The sequence below is a fragment of the Hypanus sabinus genome, chromosome 31 (genome assembly GCF_030144855.1).
Source record: "Hypanus sabinus isolate sHypSab1 chromosome 31, sHypSab1.hap1, whole genome shotgun sequence".
NCBI lineage: Eukaryota > Metazoa > Chordata > Chondrichthyes > Myliobatiformes > Dasyatidae > Hypanus > Hypanus sabinus.
The window spans coordinates 32578603-32600317 of record NC_082736.1 but is presented as its reverse complement, the minus strand read 5'-3'; the positions used below and the strand labels follow the sequence as shown (position 1 = coordinate 32600317).

Genomic DNA, 21715 nt, shown 5'->3' with positions numbered 1-21715 from the left:
ACAACAGCAGAATGATGGGTAAGCAAAGACGCCTGTCTCTTTAAGAACAGTTCCGGCGGACTGTCTGTGTCTCCCGACCGCACAAAAACACCTTACCCAGCAAATCTAACCACTCCTTTCACAGAGTTTCACTCTTGTAGTCCCCCGTGACTGCGGACACAGCCTCAGCACATCACAGAAACCAGCCTCCCCTCCATGGACTCTGTCTACACTTCCCACTGCCTCAGTAAAGCAGCCAGCGTAATCAAAGACCCCCTCCCCCCTGCCAATCCCCATCCTAGACATTCTCTCTTCTTCTCCCCTCCCATCAGGCAGAAGGTTGAAACCTGAAAGCACATACCACCCGCTTCAACAGTCCTGTGCCAAAGTCTCTGGCACAGACATACAGCTCGGCTGCCCAAGACTTTTGTCAATGCGGAGTGGAGAGAGAGTTTGTAAGTCTGGCGGAAGCCAACGATGTTGGGAAGGGGAAGGGTGGAGCACCGCGGGAGGGAGGGGTGTGGGACAGGGGGCAAAGAAGGAGTGGGGAGGGCGGCGTGGATTCAGACACACCTGGCAAGGTTATTTGATCCCCTCCCCTCAACCTTCCACATTTCCCTAAACTGATTCCCCTCTCCGTGCCCCCTTTCGCAAACACGATCCCACTCTCGGTCCACAATAGAGACCCACATCAGAATCAGGTTTATCATCACTCACACGTCATGAAATTTGTTTTTTTTTGCTGCAGCAGTACTGCGCATTACATGAAATTACTACAGCACTGTGCAAAAGTCTTAGCCACGCCAGCTATACAGTATGCTGTAAAGTTTGTGAACCCTGTAGAATTTTCCCTATTTTTACCTAAAATGTGATCAGATCTTCACGCAAGTCCTAAAATTAGCTAAAGTGGACCCAATTAAATAAATAACACAAAAAACATAATATTAATTAACTTATTTATTGAGAAAAGTGATCCAATATTACATGTATTTGTAGGAAAAAGTATTTCAACTTCTGGGGAATTGCCTTCTACAAAAGCTATTTGGAGGCAGGCATTCCCATCAATGAGATGAGATTGGAGGTGTGGGTTGGAGAGGAGTCCTGCCCTTTCAAAAAGACAAAGTCAGGTTACTGACAGAGCCTGCTCTTCTCAAGAAAGATCTGTTTATGTGCACCAGGCCTTGATCAGAACAACCTTCAGAGGATCTTAGAAGAAGAACTGTAGAGATGCATGGAGCTGGAAAAGGATACAAAAGTAGTTCTGAAGATTTGAGTGTTCATCAATCCACAGTAGGAGAAACTGTCTACAAATGGAGGAAATTTAGTACTGTTGCTACTCTCCCTGGGAGAGGGCATCCTGCAAAGATCACACCAAGAGCACAACTTGCAATGCTGAAGAAGGTGAGAAAGAACCCAAGGGTAACAGCAAAACACCTGCAGAAATCTCTAGAACTTGCTAACGTCTCTGTTCATGTGTCCACTACAAGAAAAACACTGAACAAGAATGGTGTTCATGGAAGGACACCACAGAGGAAACCTCTGCTCTCCAAAAAGCAAACAATGCTGCACGTCTCAAGTTTGCAAAAGACCACCTCCCACAACGCTTCCGGGGCAACGTTCTGTGGACATATGTGGCAAAAGCTGAACTTTCTGGCAGAAGTACACACTGCTATGTTTGGAGGAAAAGAGGCACTGCACACCAGCACCAAAACGTCATACCAACTGTGAATCGCGGAGAAGGAGCATCACGGTTTGGGGCTGCTTTGCTGCCTCAGGGCCCGGACAGCTCGCAATCATAGAGGGGGCAATGAAATCAAAAGTGTACCAAGACATTTTACAGGAGAATGTAGCAGTCCATCGCCTGAAGTTTAATAAAAGTTGGGTAATGCAACAAGACTATGATCCGAAAGACAACAGTAAATCAACACCAGAATGGTTTAAAAAGAAGAAAATTCTTGTTTTGGAATGGCCAAGTCAAAGTCCTGACCCTAATCCTATAGAAATGTCGCAGAAGGACCTGAAGCAAGCAGTTCATCCAAGGAACCCCACCAACATCCAGCAGTTATGTAAGGAGGAATGGCCTAAAATTCCTCCTAGCTGATGTGCAGGACTGGTCAACAGTTACCAGAAACACTTGGTTGAAGTTATTGCTGTGCAAGGGGGTCACACTAGTTACTGAAACAAAGGTTCACATACTTTTTCCAACAAATACATGTAATATTGGATCATTTTTCTCAATAAATAAATGACGAAATATAATGCTTCTGTATTTTTTATTTAACTGGGTTCTCTTTATCTAGCTTTAGGACTAACGTGAAGATCTAATCACGTTTTTAGGTCATATTTATGCAGAAGTAGAGAAAATTCTACAGGGTTGACAAACTTTCTAGTATATGTGTGCCTAAGGCTTTTCGCGCGATATTGTACCTTGCTGGTATAAGAGCACCGAGCGGTTCCCTGGTACATTAAGACCCTTGACCTCACAGTCGATGCCTCCAGAAGACACGGTACATCATTAAAGACCCCTCACGCCCTCTCCATGAACTGTTTGTTCCTCTGCCATCAGGCAAACATTACAGGAGCATCAAAACTAAAACCACAAGGCTACTAAACAGCTTCCTCCCACAGGCAGTCAGACAGCTAAATAGCTGCTCTACCTGACTCTGCTTTGGACACTTTTAACTTGTACTGGACACTTATAACTTGTTTTTAACTGACATGTGGCTGTTGTGTTTTACTATTTATGGTTATGTTTATTATTTAGTGTTGCGTTTGTAATGTTATGATTGCACTGCCCCTGGGAAACGCTGTCTCATTCTGCCCTGCACAGCTGATGTACTGTTAGAATGACAATAACATTTTTGAATCTTGAATCTTGATCTCTTTATATGCTTACACCTTATTGTCTGCCTGCACTGCACTTTCTCTGTATCTGTGACACTTTATTCTGCATTCTGTTACTGTTTTGCTTCGTTCTGTGTAATGAGGCGATCTGTATGAACAAGCTTTTTACTGTACCTCGATAACAATTCCAATAAACCATTTGTAAAAGGAACACAAGTGAAGACATCTGGATCCATTAGCAAGGCAAAGGCAAACAAAGTGGCTTTGGTTGGAGTGGGCAGTTTTAGAGTGGGGATTTCGGGCTGCAGCTCTTCAAGGCTTTGGCAAGGAGAGGCTTGAGTGTGAGGAAGTGAAAAGGTAAAGGCAGATTTTTGTTCCAGTTTATTTATTGTTTCCTTCTTTATAAATGATGCACAGTTAGAACAGCAGAGATGCCTGGCAGGTAAATGCTGCAGTTGTGGAATGTGGGAGAGGCAGGGAAATGTATTCGTGTTAAGGAGTTGGAGCTGGAACTGGATGAACTCCAGATCATTCGGGAAGCGGAGAGGGTGACAGATAGGACATATAGGGAGGTAGTTACACCCAAGGTGCAGAACACGGGAAACTGGGTGACAGTCAGGAAGGGGAAGGGGTTAAGGAGCCAGCACAGAGTACCCCTCTGGTCATCCCCCTCCACTTTAGATACCGTTGGTAGGGGATGACCTAGTAGAGAAAGGTCTGGCACTGAGACTATGTCTCAGGAAGAAAGGGGGGAGAAGAGGCGAGCTATGGTGATAGGGGAATTCATTAGTTAAGGGAACAGAAAGGAGGTCCCACGGACGAGAACGAGATTCCTGGATTGGTATGTGCCAGGGTCCCAGACATCTCGGATAGAGACTTCAACATTCTTAAGTAGGAAGGGGAGAGACCAGAGGTCGTGGTCCATATAGGTACCAATGACATAGGTAGAAAGAGGGACGAGGTTCTGCAAAGTGAGTTCAGGAAGTTAGGTGCTAAGGTAAAGGACAGGACCACCAGGGTTGTGATCGTAGAAGTGTTACCTGTGCCACATGCTAGTGAGGTCAGAAATAGGAAGATCATGCAGTTTAACACGTGGCTGTTGGAGGGAGAACTTCAGAATTTTAGATCACTGGGTTCCAGGGAAGGTAGGACCTGTACAGAAGAGGTGGTTTGCATGTAAACTGGAGGGGGATTAATACTGCAGGAAGGTTTACTAGTACTGTACCAGGGTGGGGGGGGGGGTGCAGCTTAAACTACAGTTGCAGGGGGATGGGTACCAGAACAGACAGTGGGGAGGTTGTGGAGACACATGTTGTTAATTTCTGAGACAAAGTCGGGAATCAAAAGGTGCGACTGATGTCCTGAGCTGCGTATATTTCAATACAAGAAGTATTGGAGGAAAGGCAGATGAGCTCAGGGCATGAATCAACAACTGGAACTATGATTATGTTGCCTTTAAGGCATTCATTTAGTTTATTACATTTTCGCTTTAGTAATTCATTTGTAATTATTTTTCTAGTTAAAGTTAAGGTTGTTGAAAGTAAACTCGTTGTCTATGATGTATCGCGGCATGCGATGACATCACACCACGTTTCGCCGCGTCTTGTGGGAAAATACCGGTTTGGAGAAACAGGAAGGAGGGGGTTTGTGTGTGCAGGATCAGCAGGAGAAAAGTTTTCATTCTACGCACTAAGAAACATCACAGAAACAACGCCGTAAGTTCATAAGACAGTCGATATGTTGAAGTAAAAATGTTAACTCTGATTCTGTTAAACGGTTGATAAAGTTTATGTTCTTTGTTATTGAAAGAGTTGCTGGATAGTTTGTGTTGAAGTGTATTTAAAGCCAGTTGATGGTGTAGGTAGATTCTGACTGTATGAGACTCTAATGTAATACAGTTTGTAGTTTTACTTTTACAAGTATTTATGATGTAAATGTGATGTCAAGAAGGAAACAAATACTGTATATACTTTGTATTGTTTTATCAACAGTTTTCACCATACGTTAATGTGGCAGAGTGAACAGTAAACGGTTAATCTTACTGCAATCCAGCTTCATTGACTACGGTTTACCTCGGTGTTTAGTTCAGAGTTCTCACACCTGAATGAGAACACCACAATGATGTTGTAGCCATTTGTGAGACTTGGTTGCTGGAGGACCAGATCAATATTCCGGGGTTCCCATCGTTTTAGACGCGACGGTGCGGGAGGGGTGGTGTTACTAGTCAGGGAAAATGTCACGGTAGTGCTATGTTAGGACAGGCTGGAGAACTTATCTAGTGAGGTGTTATGGGTGGAACTGAGCAATAAGGAAGGTACGACTACATTAATATTATAGACGACACAACAGTCTACAAAATTTAGAGAGAACAAATTTGTGGCAATTGCACACTGTTGATAGGGTGGTTAAGAAGGCATATGGTGTGCTTACTTCATTAATCGGGTGGGGGTGGGAGCAACGAGTTCAAGAGTTGCGAGGTAACGTTGCAGCTCGACAAAATTCTGGTTAAGCAATAATTGAGGTATTGTGTTCAGTTCTGGTTGCCTCCATTATAGGAAGGATGTGGAAGCTTTGAAGAAGAGATTGACCAGGTTGCTGCCTGGATTACAGAGGGGATAGGCTGAGTGAGCTCGGGGAACATGCACAAAATGCTGGAGGAACTCAGCAGGTCGAGCAGCATCTACAGAAAGGAATAGATTCAGGCAAAGACCCTTCACCAAGACAACCATCGGAGACCCCAGGGCTTCATCCATCCACTCACCAGGTGCCTCTGCAGGCACTTGAGGCTCTTTAGATACTTCAGACAGAACTCGCAGAGGTAGAGGACAGGGAGTGACGTCAGCTCCTGAGGGTACGGGGAGAAGTACCAGGGCTTGAGGCGGTGTCGGCCCAGCTCGATGCACTCTATGTTCTTCATCCGAGTGACGATGTCATCGTGGCTCCTGTCCGACACCAGGCTCCCCGTCATCCGCGGGGCCGAGGGGATCCCGTCCGAGCTGTCCTGCGAGTCCTGCAGAAGGGAGGGAGGGCGTGAGGGGAGGAGAGGAGCCCACGCTTTCCCTGGCTGCTCTGGGAGGGGTTACCGGGGTGCAGGACGGTCCATGCTGGTTTCAGTTCTGTGCGGGACAGTTGGAGGCGGGAGGCAGTTAAACGCTCCATGATGTCATCAGACACGTTGCAGCATCACTGTGACATCACGAGACGGTGGAAGGGTGCGGGAGAACCCAAAACTGGTGGCAGAGGAGCGAGACAGGCAGGCCTGAGATGGTCTGTGCCTGGATCCAATCTCCAACCTACCAACCCACGCCTTGTTATGACAACAGCTCAGCCCCTGACCACAAGAAGCCGCAGAGATGCGGCTGTTGGCGCCAGAAACAAGGTGATACTTTCAGACTGTCCCCAGCCCCTCCCACTGCATTACCTCCTCGTCCATCCTCCCGCGCCACGGACTTCTTTCTTCACCACACCTCCCACAGTGCAGGGCTCTATCCTCATCACCCCTCTGCACGGCACTCCCTCCTCGCCACTCCTCCTGTATCTCAGCACCCTCTTCTTGCAGTCAACACTCCCTCCTCATTTCCTCTCCCACAGTACAACACACTATCCTCACCAGTCCTGTGGCGCGGCGCTCCCTCCTCACATCCCCTCAAATGGCGAGGCGCTCCATCCTCACCACTCCTCCTCTACTGTGGTGCTCACTCCTCGCTGCCCCTCCAAAACTACGCACCCATTTCCCAGCCACAGTATAACACCCTCCCTGTCTCTTCCACAGCGTGGCACTCTCCCCCACCCCCCCATTGCCCCCTTGCCTTCCCTGCCACAGTACAATATTCCCTCCTCGTTGCCCCTCCCGCAGCACTAGCGTGGGACCAGCTTGCCCCAGGAATGGGACTCTGGGACGCCACTGCCCCGCGAGCGACGAGGGAGGAGGCGGCAAACGGATAGCTTTACCTCGTCGGTGCCCAGGCAGTTGGCTTTCCTCTTCCTCCCCGCCCCCACGGAAACCGGCCTCCTGGCGGAACCATTCTGCTGGAAGGAAAGGAACAATCACAAGTCAGACGTTACCCAGCTGTCCCAGACTCACCGTCGAGGAGTGCTCAAACAACACGCGACCAGGGATCCGCGTTTATTTTACTTTTTATTGAAATACAACACGGATTAGCCCCTTCTGGCCCTTTGAGCCACACCAGCCACAAACCTCCTGATTTAATCTGAGCCTAGTCATGGGACAATTTACAATGACCAATTAAACTACCAACCGGTACCTCCTCTCTGGACTGTGAGAAGAAACCAGAGCAGCCGGAGGAAACCCATGTGGTCACAGGGAGAACATACAAACTCCTCACAGACAGCAGTGGAATTGAAACCAGGTCGCTGGTATTGTAAAGTGCCATGCTAACCACTACACAACGATGTCTAATACCATAAGATACCATTTAGGAGCAATATTAGGCCATCTGGTTCATCGAATCTGCTCCACCATTCCATCACGACTGACCCATTATCCCCCCAACCCCATTCTCCTGCCTTCTCCCCCGTAACCTTTGATGCCCCTGACTAATCAAGACCCTATCAAACTCCGCTTTAAATATACACAATGAGTTGGCCTCTGCTTGAATGGGATGGGCTGCCAGCAACAGTGGTGGAGGCGGATACGATAGGGTCCTTTTTGGATAGGTACATGGAGCTTAGAAAAATAGAGGGCTATAGTTAAGCCTATATTTTTAAGCCTAGTAATGTCTAAGGTAGGGACATGTTCAGCACAACTTTGTGGGCCAAAGGACCTGTATTGTGCTGTAGGTTTTCTATGTTTCTACAGATGTCTGTGGGAATGAATTCCACAGATTCACCACCCTCTGGCTAATTCCTCCTCATCTCTGTTCTAAAAGGACATCTTTCTATTCTGAGTCTGTGTCCTCTGGTCCTAGACTCCCCCAACGACAGAAAACATCCTCTCCAAGTCCACTCGATCTGTGTCCTCTGGTCCTAGACTCCCCCAACTACAGAAAACATCCTCTCCATGTCCACTCTATCTGTGTCCTCTGGTCCTAGATTCCCCCACTACGGGAAACATCCTCTCCACAACCACTCTATCTGTGTCCTCTGGTCCTAGACTCCCCCACTATAGGAAACATCCTCTCCACGTCCACTCTATCTGTGTCCTCTGGTCCTAGACTCCCCCACTATAGGAAACATCCTCTCCACATCCACTCTATCTGTGTCCTCTGGTCCTAGACTCCCCCACTATAGGAAACATCCTCTCCACATCCATTCTATCTGTGTCCTCTGGTCCTAGACTCCCCCACTTTAGGAAACATCCTCTCCACATCCATTCTATCTGTGTCCTCTGGTCCTAGACTCCCCCACTACAGAAAACATCCTCTCCATGTCCACTCTATCAAGGCCTTTAAATATCTGACAAGTTTCAATGAGCCCCCCCCCCTCATTCCGCTAAACTCCAGCAAGTACAGCCCCAAAGCCATCAATCGCTCCTCACACGCTGACCCTTCGAGTCGTGAGATTATTCTGGGTAACTGTGGGGGGTTTGTTACAGGGCTATAGGGAGGAAGCAAAGGGGGAGTGGGAAATCATAAACTCTGTAGATGCTGGGATTCTTGAGCAACGTACCGAACAAATTTTTTCAGCCAAAGCTCAAAGTTAAAAGTAAATTTCCTCCCTCGGGCCATTAGGATTCTGCACTCCCTGCCACTTCGCCTTCAAAGTGTCACTGGTTAATCTGTTATGCCCCTCACAATATTTTGGTTCCTTAAGGTCGTTACAGCTGGAGGTGGTGGCGGGGACAAGCTCCCGCTATCTATTAAATGTTCCCAACTGCGTGCGTCTCAAACAGCCTCTGACAACCAAGCCCAGCTCCTGGCCTTCGCGTGTGGCTTAGCTACTGAGCCCAGTGGGACTGTTTCTACCGACAGGAGAAGGGGCGAGGCGGGTTACCGGCGCCTCTTCCGACAGATGGGGCGGTCGGCAGCTCATCTATGAGACGGAAAACTATGATCTCAAATCTCCGCTGCCTTGTGGCTACACCTGCTCATGGGATTGAACCCAAGGGGGAAAATCCGGAGCTGGAGTCCCCAAGACAGTCCTATGTTGAATTCAATGCTGACTGGCAGCTCCTGCGACGTTGCTGGTGCCAAACTGTATTGGTCTCTGACCTTCCATCAGGTGCATGGAGAGGAGCCTGCTACATGGGAAACAGCTTTCCCTCCATACCGTGCTGCCCTGGATTGCGTATCTAGATAGCTAGGACAAAAAATCCATGGCCAACTCTGACCGACAGGGACCTCAGACTCAGAATGTTACGTGTAATACTGTGCTTTACAACTGGTCCAGCGTTGTCTCTTTTAACGCTATACATCTGTATAGCTAAAGGACAATAAACTTGACTCGACTTGACTTGAAAGGTAGCTGTCACCCTGAGATTCATTTTCTTGCAGGCATTCACAGTAAACACAACGGAATCAATGAAACAGCACGCACAAGATGCCGGAGGAACTCGGCAGACCAGGCAGACTCTGTGGAAGAGAGTCGACGTCTTGGGCCGAGACCCTTCGTCGGGACCGGAGAAAAGAAGATGAGGAGCCGGAGTAAGAAGGTGAGGGGAGGGGAGGGGAGGAAGAACCACAAGGTGATAGGTGAAACCCAGAGGGGACGGGTGGGGAAGGGGTGAGGTAAAGAGCTGGGAAGTTGATTGGTAGAAGAGATACAGGGCTGGAGAAGGGGGAATCTGAAGGTGAGAGAAGGAGGAGGGGATGGGGAATGATGAAGGGGTGGTGGAAAGGGCATTACCGGAGGTTTGAGAAATTGACCTTCACCATCTGGTTGGAGGCAACCCAGATGGAAAATAAGGTGTTGATCCTCCAACCCTCATCACAACAGTAGAGAGGCCATGGACTGATGTGTTGGAATGGAAATGGAAAGTGGAATTAAATCAGGCAGCCATTGGGAGATCCCACTTTTCCTGGCTGGTGGATCATAGCTGCTCGGCGAAGCAATCTCCCAATCTACATTGGGTCTACAAATCAATAGAAGACCACACCCACCAGGACTGACAAACAACCAATGTGCAGAAGGCAGCGGACTATGAAAATACAATCAATCAATAAGCAATAAATATCAAGAAGATGAGATGGGAAGTTTCTGCAAGTGAGTCCATATGTAATGGGAACATTTTAATGTTCAGATGAGTGAAGTTATCCCTGATGGAGGAAACGCATGCCTGATGGTTGAGGGGTAGTAACTGTTCCTGAACCGGGTGGTGTGGGTCCTGAGGCTCCTGTACCTCCTTCCTGATGGTTGAGGGATAGCAACTGTCCCTGAACCTGGCGGTGCGAGTCCTGAGGCTCCTGTACCTTCTTCCTGGTGGCAGCAGCGAGAAGAGAGCACAGCCTGGGTGATGGATGCTGCTTTCCCATGACAATGCTTTGTGTAGATGTGGTCAATGATTACCCACCATTATCCCTTCTGATTCAAGGCCTGACGGTTGAGGGATAGTGACCGTTCCTGATTCCTGGTGGTGTGGGTCCTGAGGCTCCTGAGTCTTTTAGAGTCAGACTTGTATAAGTAGTTTATACAGATCGCACCTTACAATTTCTAGAAACACTACCAATGCATTTAATGCTATTATAAATCACTTAAACTAATTAGATCACTTAAATTGCTCCATATAAACCCTCGCTAACTGTGCGCCAGTGCTCCCTGGGTGCCCAGTCTCAGCCGATCGGACGTCCTGGTTGACCGAGTGGAGGGACTCGCCTGATTAATGGGTGCCTGGGTAGCGTAGCAGTTAGCGCAATTCCGGACCCGTTGTATAAGGAATCTGCATATTTCCTGCACCAGTTTCCTCCCACAGTCCAAAGATGTACCGGGTAGGCTAGCTGGTCATTGTAAATTGTCCTACCATTAGGCTAGGGGTAACTCGGGGCTGTCGAGGATTGCTGTGGCTGTGCAGCTCGAAGGGCTGTTAGGTCCTACTCCGCTCTGTTCCGCTAAGTGAATAGATAAATCCTAGCCCTTTAACCTCACTCTGCCTGCCCCGTTGTCCGATTCGCCATCAGGATGCCAGCGATCAGGCACTCCGATTACAGGATCGAATCCAGCACTGTGATCGCGAGATCAAATTCTGATTATATTTCTGCTCTCTTCTCGCACTTCTTATTTATATTTCTTCTGCAATTTATGGTTTTTTTTAATGTATTGCACTGTATTGCTGCCTGAAACAAAAAAATTTCATGCCACAGTGGCAGAACCGTTAGCGCGGCACCATTACAGCTCAGGGCGTCAGAGATCAGAGTTCAATTCTGACGCCATCTGTAAGAAGTTTTCACGTTCTCCCTGTGAGTGCATGCGTTTCCTCCCAGTGCTCTGGTTTCCTCCCACAGTCCAGAGACGTAGTGGTTAGTAGGTTAATTGGCCTGCGATTAGGCCAGGGTTAAACAGGCGGGTCGCTGGGCAGTGTGGCTCGTTGGACCAGAACCTACTGTTCTGCACTTTATAGACAGATGTGTCAGTGACAATAAACCTGATTCTGACTCTGAGATATACCTGAGCCGACATTATCTCCTCGATCAGTAATTCTTTAGACCACGTGCTGTCTTCAAAAGATCCAAGGGATTCCAGTGTGTTTATTTAAATTATCCCTCATAGATTTGAGCAGTGTTGATGAGACAGAGAGCCGCAAGTCTTCGGTGTCAAATGTCTAACTTTCCTTCTCCGTACATTTCTTTTTATGTTCTGGTGTCTCCTTTAACCAAAGACCAGTACAGCACAGGAACAGGAGTAGGGGACTGAAGGGTTACGGGGAAAAGACAGGTAGGCGGAGACAAGTCCATGGCCAGATCAGACATGATCTTATTAAATGGCGGAGCAGGCTCGACGGGCCAGATTGGTTACTCCTGCTTCTATTTCTGACGGTTTTTATGTTAACAGGCCCTTCGGCCCACAATGTTGTGCTGAACTAAAGTAGAGATATTATCAAAACATACAGCAAAATGCGTCGCTTGCATCAAGGACCAACAGAGTCTGTGGATTGTCCTGGGGTCAGTCTGCAAGTACCACCACACCACGCTTCTGGCACCAACGTTAACACGTTGTGGCAGGAAATGAAAGCACCCAGAAGAATCCCACACGGTCACCAGGAGAACGTACAAACTCCTTACAAACAGCAGAGGGAATTGAACTTTAGTCCCAATCTCTGACGCTGCAGAATTAAAATTCCTGGCTACTATCATTTCAGAGGGCCTGTCCTGGGCCCGGCATCCAAGTGCAATTATGAAGAAAAGATGTCAACACCTCTACTTCCTTAGGAGTTTGCAGAGAATCGACATGACATCTATAAGTTTGATTTCTCTAGATGGGTAGTGCAGAGTATATTGCTTGGCTGCCTCGTAGTCTGAGATGGAAACACCAATACCCTTGAATGAGACGTCCTACAAAAAGTCGTGGATATCATCCAGTCCATCATGGGTAAAGCCCCCCGCCCAACCACCAAGTGTATCTACATGAAGCACTGTCGCAGGAAAGAAGCGTCCATCATCGGGGACTCCCGCTGCCCAAGTCACGCCCTCTTCCCACCGCTGCCATCAGGAAGGAGGTACAGGAGCCTCAGGACTCGCACCACCAGATTCAGGAACAGTTACTACCCCTCAACCATCAGGAAGGAGGTACAGGAGCCTCAGGACTCGCACCACCAGGTTCAGGAACAGTTACCAGCCCTCAACCATCAGGTAGAAGGTACAGGAGCCTCAGGACTCACACCACCAGGTTCAGGAACAGTTACTACCCCTCAACCATCAGGCTCTTTAACCAGAGGAGATAACTTGCCCCATCAGTGGACTATTCACACAACCTATGGACTCACTTTCAAGGACTCTTCACCTCATGTCCTTGATATTTATTGCTTCTTTATTTATTTTTTATTATGATCTCTTCCTTTTGAATTTGCAGAGTTTATTGTCTTCTGCACACTGGTTGAACACCCTAGTTGGGAGATATTTTACTGATTCTGTTATGGTTATTATTATATAGAATCAATGAGGGTTTGCTCGCAAGAAAATGAATCTCAGGGTTGTATACGATGAACGTATATGAACTTTGATAATAAATTTACATTGAACTTTTAAAGCACTACGCTAAGCGCTATTCCACCATGAAAACGCCCAACTAAACCAATCTGCTTTGCCAATACAATATTCATTCCCTTCATCCTCTGTCCATTCATGTACCTACCTATAAACATCTTAACCATGTATCTGCCTCCTCCACCACCACAATCGGCTGCTCATTCCAGCCACCCGCCACTCTTACACCTGTCTCCTTTGGGTTATTCCACCCCCCCCCCACCTGGCACTGGACATTTCAACCCTGGGAAAAGGAAACTCAACGTCTGCTCCATCTCACAAATCTCTCCCAGCCTCCGCTCAGCCCCTGCCGCTCCAGACAAGACTAGCCCAAGATTGTCCAATCTCTCCTTGCAGCTCACGCCCACTGACCCAGTCAGCGCCCTGGGGGACCTCCTCTGCACCCTCCCCAAAGCCTCAATGTCCTTCCTGTAACGGGGTGACCGGAAATGAATGCAATGCTCCAGATGCAGTCCAATTAGAGGTTTATAAAGTAGCAACATATCTTCCCAACTCTGGAACTCAACCCCTGGACTATTTAAGACAAGTGTGCCATATGCAGTTCCTTAAGGTTGTTATTGCCGGTGGGGGTGTAGGAGGAGGGGTAGTAGGAATAAGCTCCCACTACCTATTAAATGCTCCCAATGGCATGCATCTCAAACAGCCTCTGACAACCAAGCCCAGCTCCTGGCTTTCGCGTGCGGAGGAACTGTTTCTACTGACAGGAGAAGGGGCAAAGGCGGGTTACTGGCGCCTTAAAATTCGGGCAGATGGGACTGGTCAGCTGTAGCTGCCGACTCATCTAGGAGGAGAAGAACGCTGACTCCAATCCTCCACTGCCCCGCGGCTATACAAACTCACGGGGAAGGCTTCGGCAGTAAACTCCAAGGGAAAAATCGGGAGCTGGAGTCCCTAAGGCAGTCCTACATTGAGTTACGCTGACCGGAAACTCCTGCCACGCCGCTGGTCTCTGCCATTCCTGTGGGCTCAGTGAAGAGGGGGAGTCTGCTTGCTCTCCAGCTTGCCTATCAACTGAATGTAGGATGCAGCATCGGTGGCCGACCCCACCGCAGAGGGTCTCCGTGCCATATGCCTTCTTTACCACCCTGTCAACTTGTGTAATCCAGAAGGAAAATCTGTGGGAGTTTACAACGGGAGAGATTTCTAATATGCCCGCTTGAGAACTCTACCTCATCAGGGGTTTGAGGACGACCGCTATATCGCCAAAGACTCGTATGAGTGTCCATACAGGTACATCTGACTAGCGGCATTGCCATCTAGTCCAGAGGCTCCAAAACGCAGGACTGCAAGAGGCTGCAGAGGGTTGTAGGTCCAGCCAGCTCCGTCAGGGTTACAACGCTCACTGCCTTCAAGGGGCAGTGCCTCAAGAAGCCGGTGTCGCTCACTCGGGACCCACAAAATCCAAGAAGGGCCCTCTTCTCACTCCTCCCATCAGGGAGGAAGTATAGGACCCTGAAGCCTAGGCTCAACAATTCAGGAACAGCATCTTCCGCTCCGCCATCAGATTTCTAGACAGTCATGAATACTACCTGGTTCTTCCGGGGGGGGCGGTGGGGGGGGTTGGTTTATTATACTGTTTTTGTAATTTATAGTAACTTTATGGCTTTTCACTATACCTTGGACAGGTTCGTGAATAGGAAAGATTTAGGGGATTCCCAGCCTGCGGTCAACAGATATCTCCGGTTCATGGCAAGGCTCCAATGGCATTGGGAACCCCCCTGATGTAGAGGGGTATAGGCCAAACACGGGCAACTGGGACTGCCTCAGGTGGGCGCATTGTTCGACACGGACCGAATGGGTTAAAGAGCTTGTTTCCCAATGCTGTATTACATACAGGAAAACAAGGTCTTTCATCCATTCTGTTATGGTTATTCTATAGATTTGCTGAGTACGCCCACAAGAAAATGAACCTCAGGGTTGTACATAGCGACATACCTGTACTTTGATGATAAATTTACTTTGAACTTTAAAAGCCTTTGTAGTTTCTTATTAAATTGATTCTGCGTCTTGATTTGTTTCAAAATCAGTTTCAGAACAAGCATTTAAAAGAATGGGGGGGTGATCTCATTAAAACCAACTGAATATTGAAAGGCCTAACCGTGAAGTGGGGGGGGAGAAATTACGGAAAATTTCCCCTTCTATCACTTTCTCTTCTGGTTCTTCTCTCAATTCTTCAAAGGCCTCTCTTCACCTGGCCATCACCTCCCTCTGGTTCCGCTCTTCCCTTCCTTTCTCCCCCAGTCCACTCTCCTCTCCAATCAGATTCCTTCTTCTTCAGCCCTTTACCTCTTCCACCTATCACCTCCCAGCTTCTTACTTTATTTACCCACCCACCTGGTCTCACCTAGCACCTGCCACCTACTAATTCAGACTTCCTCCCGTTTCCTCTCCAGTCCCGATGGAGAGTCCTGACCCGAAACGGCGACTGGTTCCACAGGTGCCACCGGCCTGCTGAGTTCCTCCCGCATTTTGTGTGTTCTGCTGGTGATTGTTTGATGAACAGCCTCTCCCCACCAGACTCACCTGTGCGTAGACGGGCGTCGGGATCTCCGAGGCAGCTGTGACGGGGGTCACCGGGGAGCACTGGGTGGCGAGCGAGACGGCCTCCAACTTCCTTTTCTGCAAGGGAAAGGCAGCATTTCTCACTCAGAGGGCCACACACCCGCAGTTCACCTCGCGAGCCCCATGCAACCTCCCCTGGATCCCTCCCACCCGCAGCAGGGATTCTGCACGTTACCTCGTAGTCCCTGGCTGCCATGAGGGCGAGGGGCATAGGGTATGGGGAGGGCAGGGCAGCGACCCCTCACCTCAGGTCCTCCAGGGTCACAGGCTCGGTGAGGGGTGGGGAGGACAGGGCAGCGAGACGAAGGGTCCTCCGGGGTGGTGGCAGTGAGATAGAACTTGTTACCCCGACCCCCTGCCCATGACAGAAAGCCATAAGTATGACTCAACTGGGGTACATTCAAGCACAGGATTAATCCTTTCCGTCCAAGATAAATTAAAGATAAAAAGATTTGCTCTTTCATCCCACGTGCATCAAAACATAATTACAACGCAATTACACAATTGCGTCAACGACCAACGCAGTCCGGGGATGCGCTAGGGTCAGCCCGCAAGTGTCGCTATTCTTCTGGCGCCAACACAGCACGCCCACACGTTACTAACCCTAACCCGAACCCCTTTGGAATAAGGGAGGAACTCCGCCTGATCACACAGAGAACTTCACAAACTCCTTACAGAGAGCAGCAGGAAATGATCCCCGACTGCCGATTGCTGGCACTGTAAAGCGTTATGTGGTGCCACTCAATGAGCCGTCGGGGTGACGGCCCTTGGGAGGTGGCGGGAACAGGGAGCCACGGGAGCCGTAGCGGAAAGTGCGACACTATTACAGCTTGGGACGTCAGAGTTCGGAGTTCGATTGCCGCGCTCTCTGTCAGAAAGTCTGTACATCCTTCCCGTGGGTTCTATGCGGGTGCTCCAGTTTCCTCCTGCAGTCCAAAGTCGTCTCGGTTTGGTGGGTCAATTGGAAATTGCCCATTGCCCAGTGATTAGGTTAGGTAAGGATTTAATAGGCAGATTGCTGGTGGGCAACCACTGGTGAACTACCCACCCGTCTACCCCCACAGAGACACCCATACCCCTAGCCTCTGCCTTCCACCCGGACTGAGCCGGACCGGACTGAACCGCAAGGAGACTCCTTTTCCTTATCTCTGCCACTGCAGGTGGCAGGGGATTGAAATGGAGAGCAGCCGGGAGCCGGGAACCGATTCCAGCCGAATGTTTTCCTAACCTTACCTGACAACGAGGAGTCTGGCACCTGGTGTGCATGGGGATTTATGATACAGACTTGTAGAAGATTTACCAGCACAAAGAGACCAAGTAGCACTCACTATTTATGATAGGGTTAGGGTTGTATATGATTGAGATTGTATGATGAGAGTACATAAACCTCAGGATTGTATGTATATGTACTGTAGAAATAAAACTTACTTTGAAGATTGGATAAATACATGGATTGGAGGAGAATGAAGGGTTATGGTTCAGCTGCAAGATGACGGGAATAATAGTTTGGCATGGACTAGATGGGCCAAAGGGCCTGTTTCTGTGCTGTAGTGCTCTACGTCTGCAGCCATTCAGGGTCTAACCTCTCAAGATGAATTAAGGCAATAAACTCTAGCTTTGCCAGTGACCCTCCAAGAGGGCCACCACCTTGTCGTGGGGTTTGGAGGCTTGCGTGCCTTGATGACCCGGGAGAGCTACGTTGGCTGGAGTCAGGACTTTATGCCTTGGCTCTTGGTACACAGGTCAAAGAGCAAAGGACAGGTTCAGCTCAGGGATAACAACTTTGATTGGTAAAATAAAATTACTTCTGAAATAGCAATGAGGAGTTCTTCTACATCTGAATACAACGGCATCCCTAAGTCTTCACCTGGGACTTGCATGACTGACAATAGTGAACACCGAGAGGAAACACATTCCCTGAACACTGCCAGAGGTGCAGCATCTTCACTGCTACCCTAGACACCAGCGGCCTAACAGGCAGTAAGTAAGTTGCCAGTGACAGCTAGATCCCCAGGCCCGAATTTCAAAATATTCTGCAGATGATTACAATTTGAATGAGTAATTTGGTTCGCAAGGATTTTTAGCACAGCAGACCATCCCAAAGGTTAAAAGTTAAGTACTTGGCAAGCTAGACCCAAGGCTGGTGACGAGACAGGGGTTGAAGAGTTTCTGGAGGTTTTTAGGTCTGAAGAACTGCAGAATGGGGTCCTTGCTTGTGGCAGTATATGATCTATTGTCAATATTCGGGGCATGGTGCCTTCTGCAGACCTGAGAGTGCAGGGAGAATGGTTAAGATGTGCAACACCTCTCAAGTGAAAGGAAGCATGCCTTTCATAACCTGTCATTTATCCTCCACACAGTGTGCACCATCTACAGAGCAGACAGACGCACACACAGTGGTGGAGGGTGCAACACGGTAGCCTAGTGGTTAGCGTAATGGGCTTGGAGCGTTCCGGAGTTCAGAGATCAATTCCGGCGCTGTCTGTGAGGAGTTTGCACATTCTCCCTGTGGGTTTCCTCCGGGCGCTCCTCTGACTGTCCAAAGACCTACCAGTCGGCACAGTGGGCTAATCGGTCATGGTAAATTGCCCTGTGTTAAATCGGTAGACCGCAGGGTGCGGCTCCTTGGGCTGGAAGGGCCTGTTCTGCGCTGTGTCGCTAAATAAATAAAACTCAGCCAGTCAGCAGCATCTACGGAGGGGAATAAGCAGTCAACGTTCAGGCCTGAGACACTTCACCAGGATTGGAAAGGGGAGGGGCAGAAGTCAGAATAGGAAGGTGGAGTGAGGGGCGGGAGATAGGCAATGCTAAGTGAGGGGGAAGGTGGGATGTGATAGGTGAAAGAGTTAAAGGGCTGACGGAGGAATCTGATCGGAGGGGAGAGTGGACTATGGAAGAAAGGGGGGGAAGTGAGGAAAAGAGAGTGGTGGGGGGGGGGGGGAGTTGGACAATAACTCCCAAAACCTACAGACGCTGTGGTCAGGAAAGGCGCAGGGGAACACCACCCCTGCAGGTTTCCCTCCACATCACAGTTTGCACCCATCTACAGGGTGCACTGCAGAATCTCACCAGGACTCCTCAAACCTCAACCCACCACCTCCATCGGCCAGAAGGACAGGGGACGCCAGCAATACGCCACGGTCTGTGTGGGTGGATGGCGCCTGGGAACGCCTCGTAATTGTAGATAGATGCGGATGGCGGAGAGGGTGCCAGGTGAACTAGTCAGAGAGCACTGCCCTTCTGCCCATCTAGTACATGCTGAACTGCGATTCCACCCAAGACCAGAAAACCTGCAGACACTGGAAATCCAAATCTCACACACAAAACACTGGGGGACCTCAGCAGGCCAGGCAGCATCTATGAAAAAGAGTAAACAGTCTACGTTTCGGGCTGAGACCCTTCATCAGGACTGATCTTAGAGCAGGTTAAAGGGTCAGCATGACATTGTGGGCGAAGAGCCTGCACTGTGTTGTACTTGTTCTACGTTCTAATAATTGCTGGCTTTGCCAGTGACAACCAGATCCTAAAGCATTGAGTTTTAAATCATTCTGCAGACGATTAAAGAGAAAAACTAATCAGTGCATGTTTGAATAACGAAATAATGACCAGAGGCTTTTTCCCAGGGCTGAAATGGCTAACACGAGGGGACATAGTTGTAAGGTGCTTGGAATTAGGTACCAAGGGGATGTCAGAGCTAAGTTCTTCACAGTGATTGGTGGAGCCGTGGAATGCACTGCCAGTGACGGTGGTGGAGTCGGACACAATAGGGTCCTTTAAGAGACTCTTAGATAGGTACACGGAGCTTAGAAAAATAGGACTATGCGGTAGGGCAGAGTAGGTTACATGGTTGGCACAACATTGTGGGCCGAAGGGCCTGTAATGTGCTGTAGGTTTCAACGTTCTATGCTGTTTGAACCCATGAACGCTACCTCACGACTTTCTGCTCTCTTTTGCATGACTTGTTTAATCACTACACATTTATCCTGTTTTTCTGTATTGCACTGTACTGCTGTTGCGTAACAAATTCCACAACACGTCAGTGACAATAAACCTGATTCTGAATCTGTGATATCACTGCCAGTGTGACTGTGATTTTCATCCAGAGCCGTGCCTGTACAGTCTCACCCTAACCAGACTAGCGCCTGTACGTTCCAGAGACACCAGGAAACTTTGCCCCAGCGAGAACCATCACGGCAAGCTCCCGCAAACAGAAGTAAATGACCGCATGATCTGCTTTGTGACATCATTGGCCTGGGGGCACCTGGAGAGCTCCCATTCTGTTTGTCAACAGCTTTATGGGATCTTGGACAGGACAGGAGACCATGGCTTTAGGTCCCACCTATGAGAAGCTGCTTCAGTACAGGACTCAGCCGGATTTCTACCCCGAGCAACCCTCTCTCAGTGATGCCTCCCTCTGTCGTTCCTCCCTATACAGTCCCTCGACAGATAGTCACTCCCTCATTCCTCCCCTCAGCAACACATGGAGTGACTTTCTCTTTAACCTCCTGGAGCCCAATTCCAATTCTCAGAGCTCTCGTACTCGGGGGCGAAGGTCTTAGAGCACTGGAGCAGAGGAACAGACCCTTCAGCCCATCAAACCCATGCCAAACCGTTATTCTGCCTCATCCCACTTATCCACAGCTGGACCACAGCCCCCTCCATGTCCCTATCCAAACTTCTCTTAAACTTTGAAATCGAACGCACATTCACCACTTCTGCTGGCAGCTCGTTCCAAACTCTCACCACCCTCTGAGTGAAGAAGTTCCCCCTATTTCATCTTTACCCTTAACCTGACGTCTCACTCCAGTCCCACCCAACCTCAGTGGAAAAGGCCTGCTTGTATTTAACCATATAACAATTACAGCACGGAAACAGGCCATCTTGGCCCTTCTAGTCCGTGCCGAACGCTTACTCTCACCTAGTCCCACCAACCTGCACTCAGCCCATAACCCTCCATTCCTTTCCTGTCCATATACCTATCCAATTTTACTTTAACTGACAATACCGAACCTGCCTCTACCACTTCTACTGGAAATTATTCCTATAATTTGGTATAATTTTGTATACCTCTATTAAATCTCCTCTCAATCTTCTACATTCCAAGGAATAAAGTCCTAACCTATTTAATCTTTCCTTATAACTCCAGATCTGGCAACATTCTCCATAATGTACTGGTTAGGCACAGGAGTACATTCAGCCAGAGACTCATTCCATTGAGATGCAACACTGAGCATCATAGGAAGTCATTCCAGCCTGTGGCCATCAAACGTAACTCCTCCCTCGGAGTGTCAGACACACTGAGCCAATAGGCTGGTCCTGGACTTACTTCCACTTGGCATAATTTACTTATTATTCCTTAATTATTTATGATTTTATATTGCTATATTTCAGACTCAGATTCAGTTTATTGTCATTTAGAAACCACAAATGCAATGCAGTTAAAAAATGAGACAACATTTCTACACTATTCTAGGTTGGTGCGACTGTAACAAAACCCTATTTCCCTCAGGATCAATAAAGTATGTCTGTCTGTCTGTCCAAGTTTTCTCTGTACTCGTTCAACCTTGTTTACATCTTTCCTGTAGTTAGCTGTACAACTGTTCACAATACTCCAAATCAGGCCTCACCAACATCTTATACAACTTCAACATCCCATCTCTCGTACTCATTCCAACTCCAATTTATGAAGGCAAATCTGCCAAGAGCTTTATCTACCCGCGATGCCACTTTCAAGGAACTCTGGTTCTGTACTCCCAGATCTCCCCGTTCTACCACACTCCTCAGTGCCCTACAGTTCACAAGTCCTGCCCTGGTTTGTGCTCCCAAAGTGCAACACCTCACACTTTCCTGCATGAAATTCCACCTGCCATTTTTCGCCCCACTTCCCCAGCTGCTCCAGATCCCACTGCAAAGTTTTGGTAGCCTTCCTCACAGTCTGCTGCGCCCCCAGTCTCGGTGTCATCTGCAAATTCGCTGATCCATACTTGCTGGGTCCTGGCCGCTGAGACTATGATGCCCAGGCGAGACTACGTTTGTGCACCCCCCTCTCTCGGCTGCAGACTTGCCCAAGGAGACACCCCCGCCCCCCCCCCCCCCCCACTGGGGTCTATGAGCAGACTGGTCCTCCCATTGCAGCGGCCGCATAAAGCCACACTTGCTGCTTCACTAGCCTCCTG

General features: G+C 48.8%; 1 protein-coding gene and 1 long non-coding RNA gene across 6 annotated transcripts in view; one reads left to right on the top strand and one right to left on the bottom strand.

The window, feature by feature from the left end:
- The window catches only part of LOC132384053 (histone acetyltransferase KAT5), a 44519-nt gene that overhangs the window by 8488 nt on the left and 14316 nt on the right, over positions 1-21715 (bottom strand). For 3 of the 5 annotated variants that reach the window (XM_059955348.1, XM_059955349.1, XM_059955345.1), the window contains 3 exons: positions 15501-15596; positions 6775-6852; positions 5585-5833 (listed from right to left, as the gene is read on the bottom strand). In XM_059955348.1, coding sequence (XP_059811331.1) covers positions 5585-5833; positions 6775-6852; positions 15501-15596 — 423 coding nt within the window. The remainder of the gene's footprint in view (positions 1-5584; positions 5834-6774; positions 6853-15500; positions 15597-21715) is intronic. The other 2 variants (XM_059955350.1, XM_059955346.1) reach the window with 1 other exon arrangement.
- LOC132384055 (uncharacterized) lies at positions 2-14976 on the top strand. Its single transcript, XR_009508836.1, has 3 exons — positions 2-4538; positions 9276-9433; positions 14603-14976. It is a non-coding gene; the product is annotated as an uncharacterized LOC132384055 (long non-coding RNA).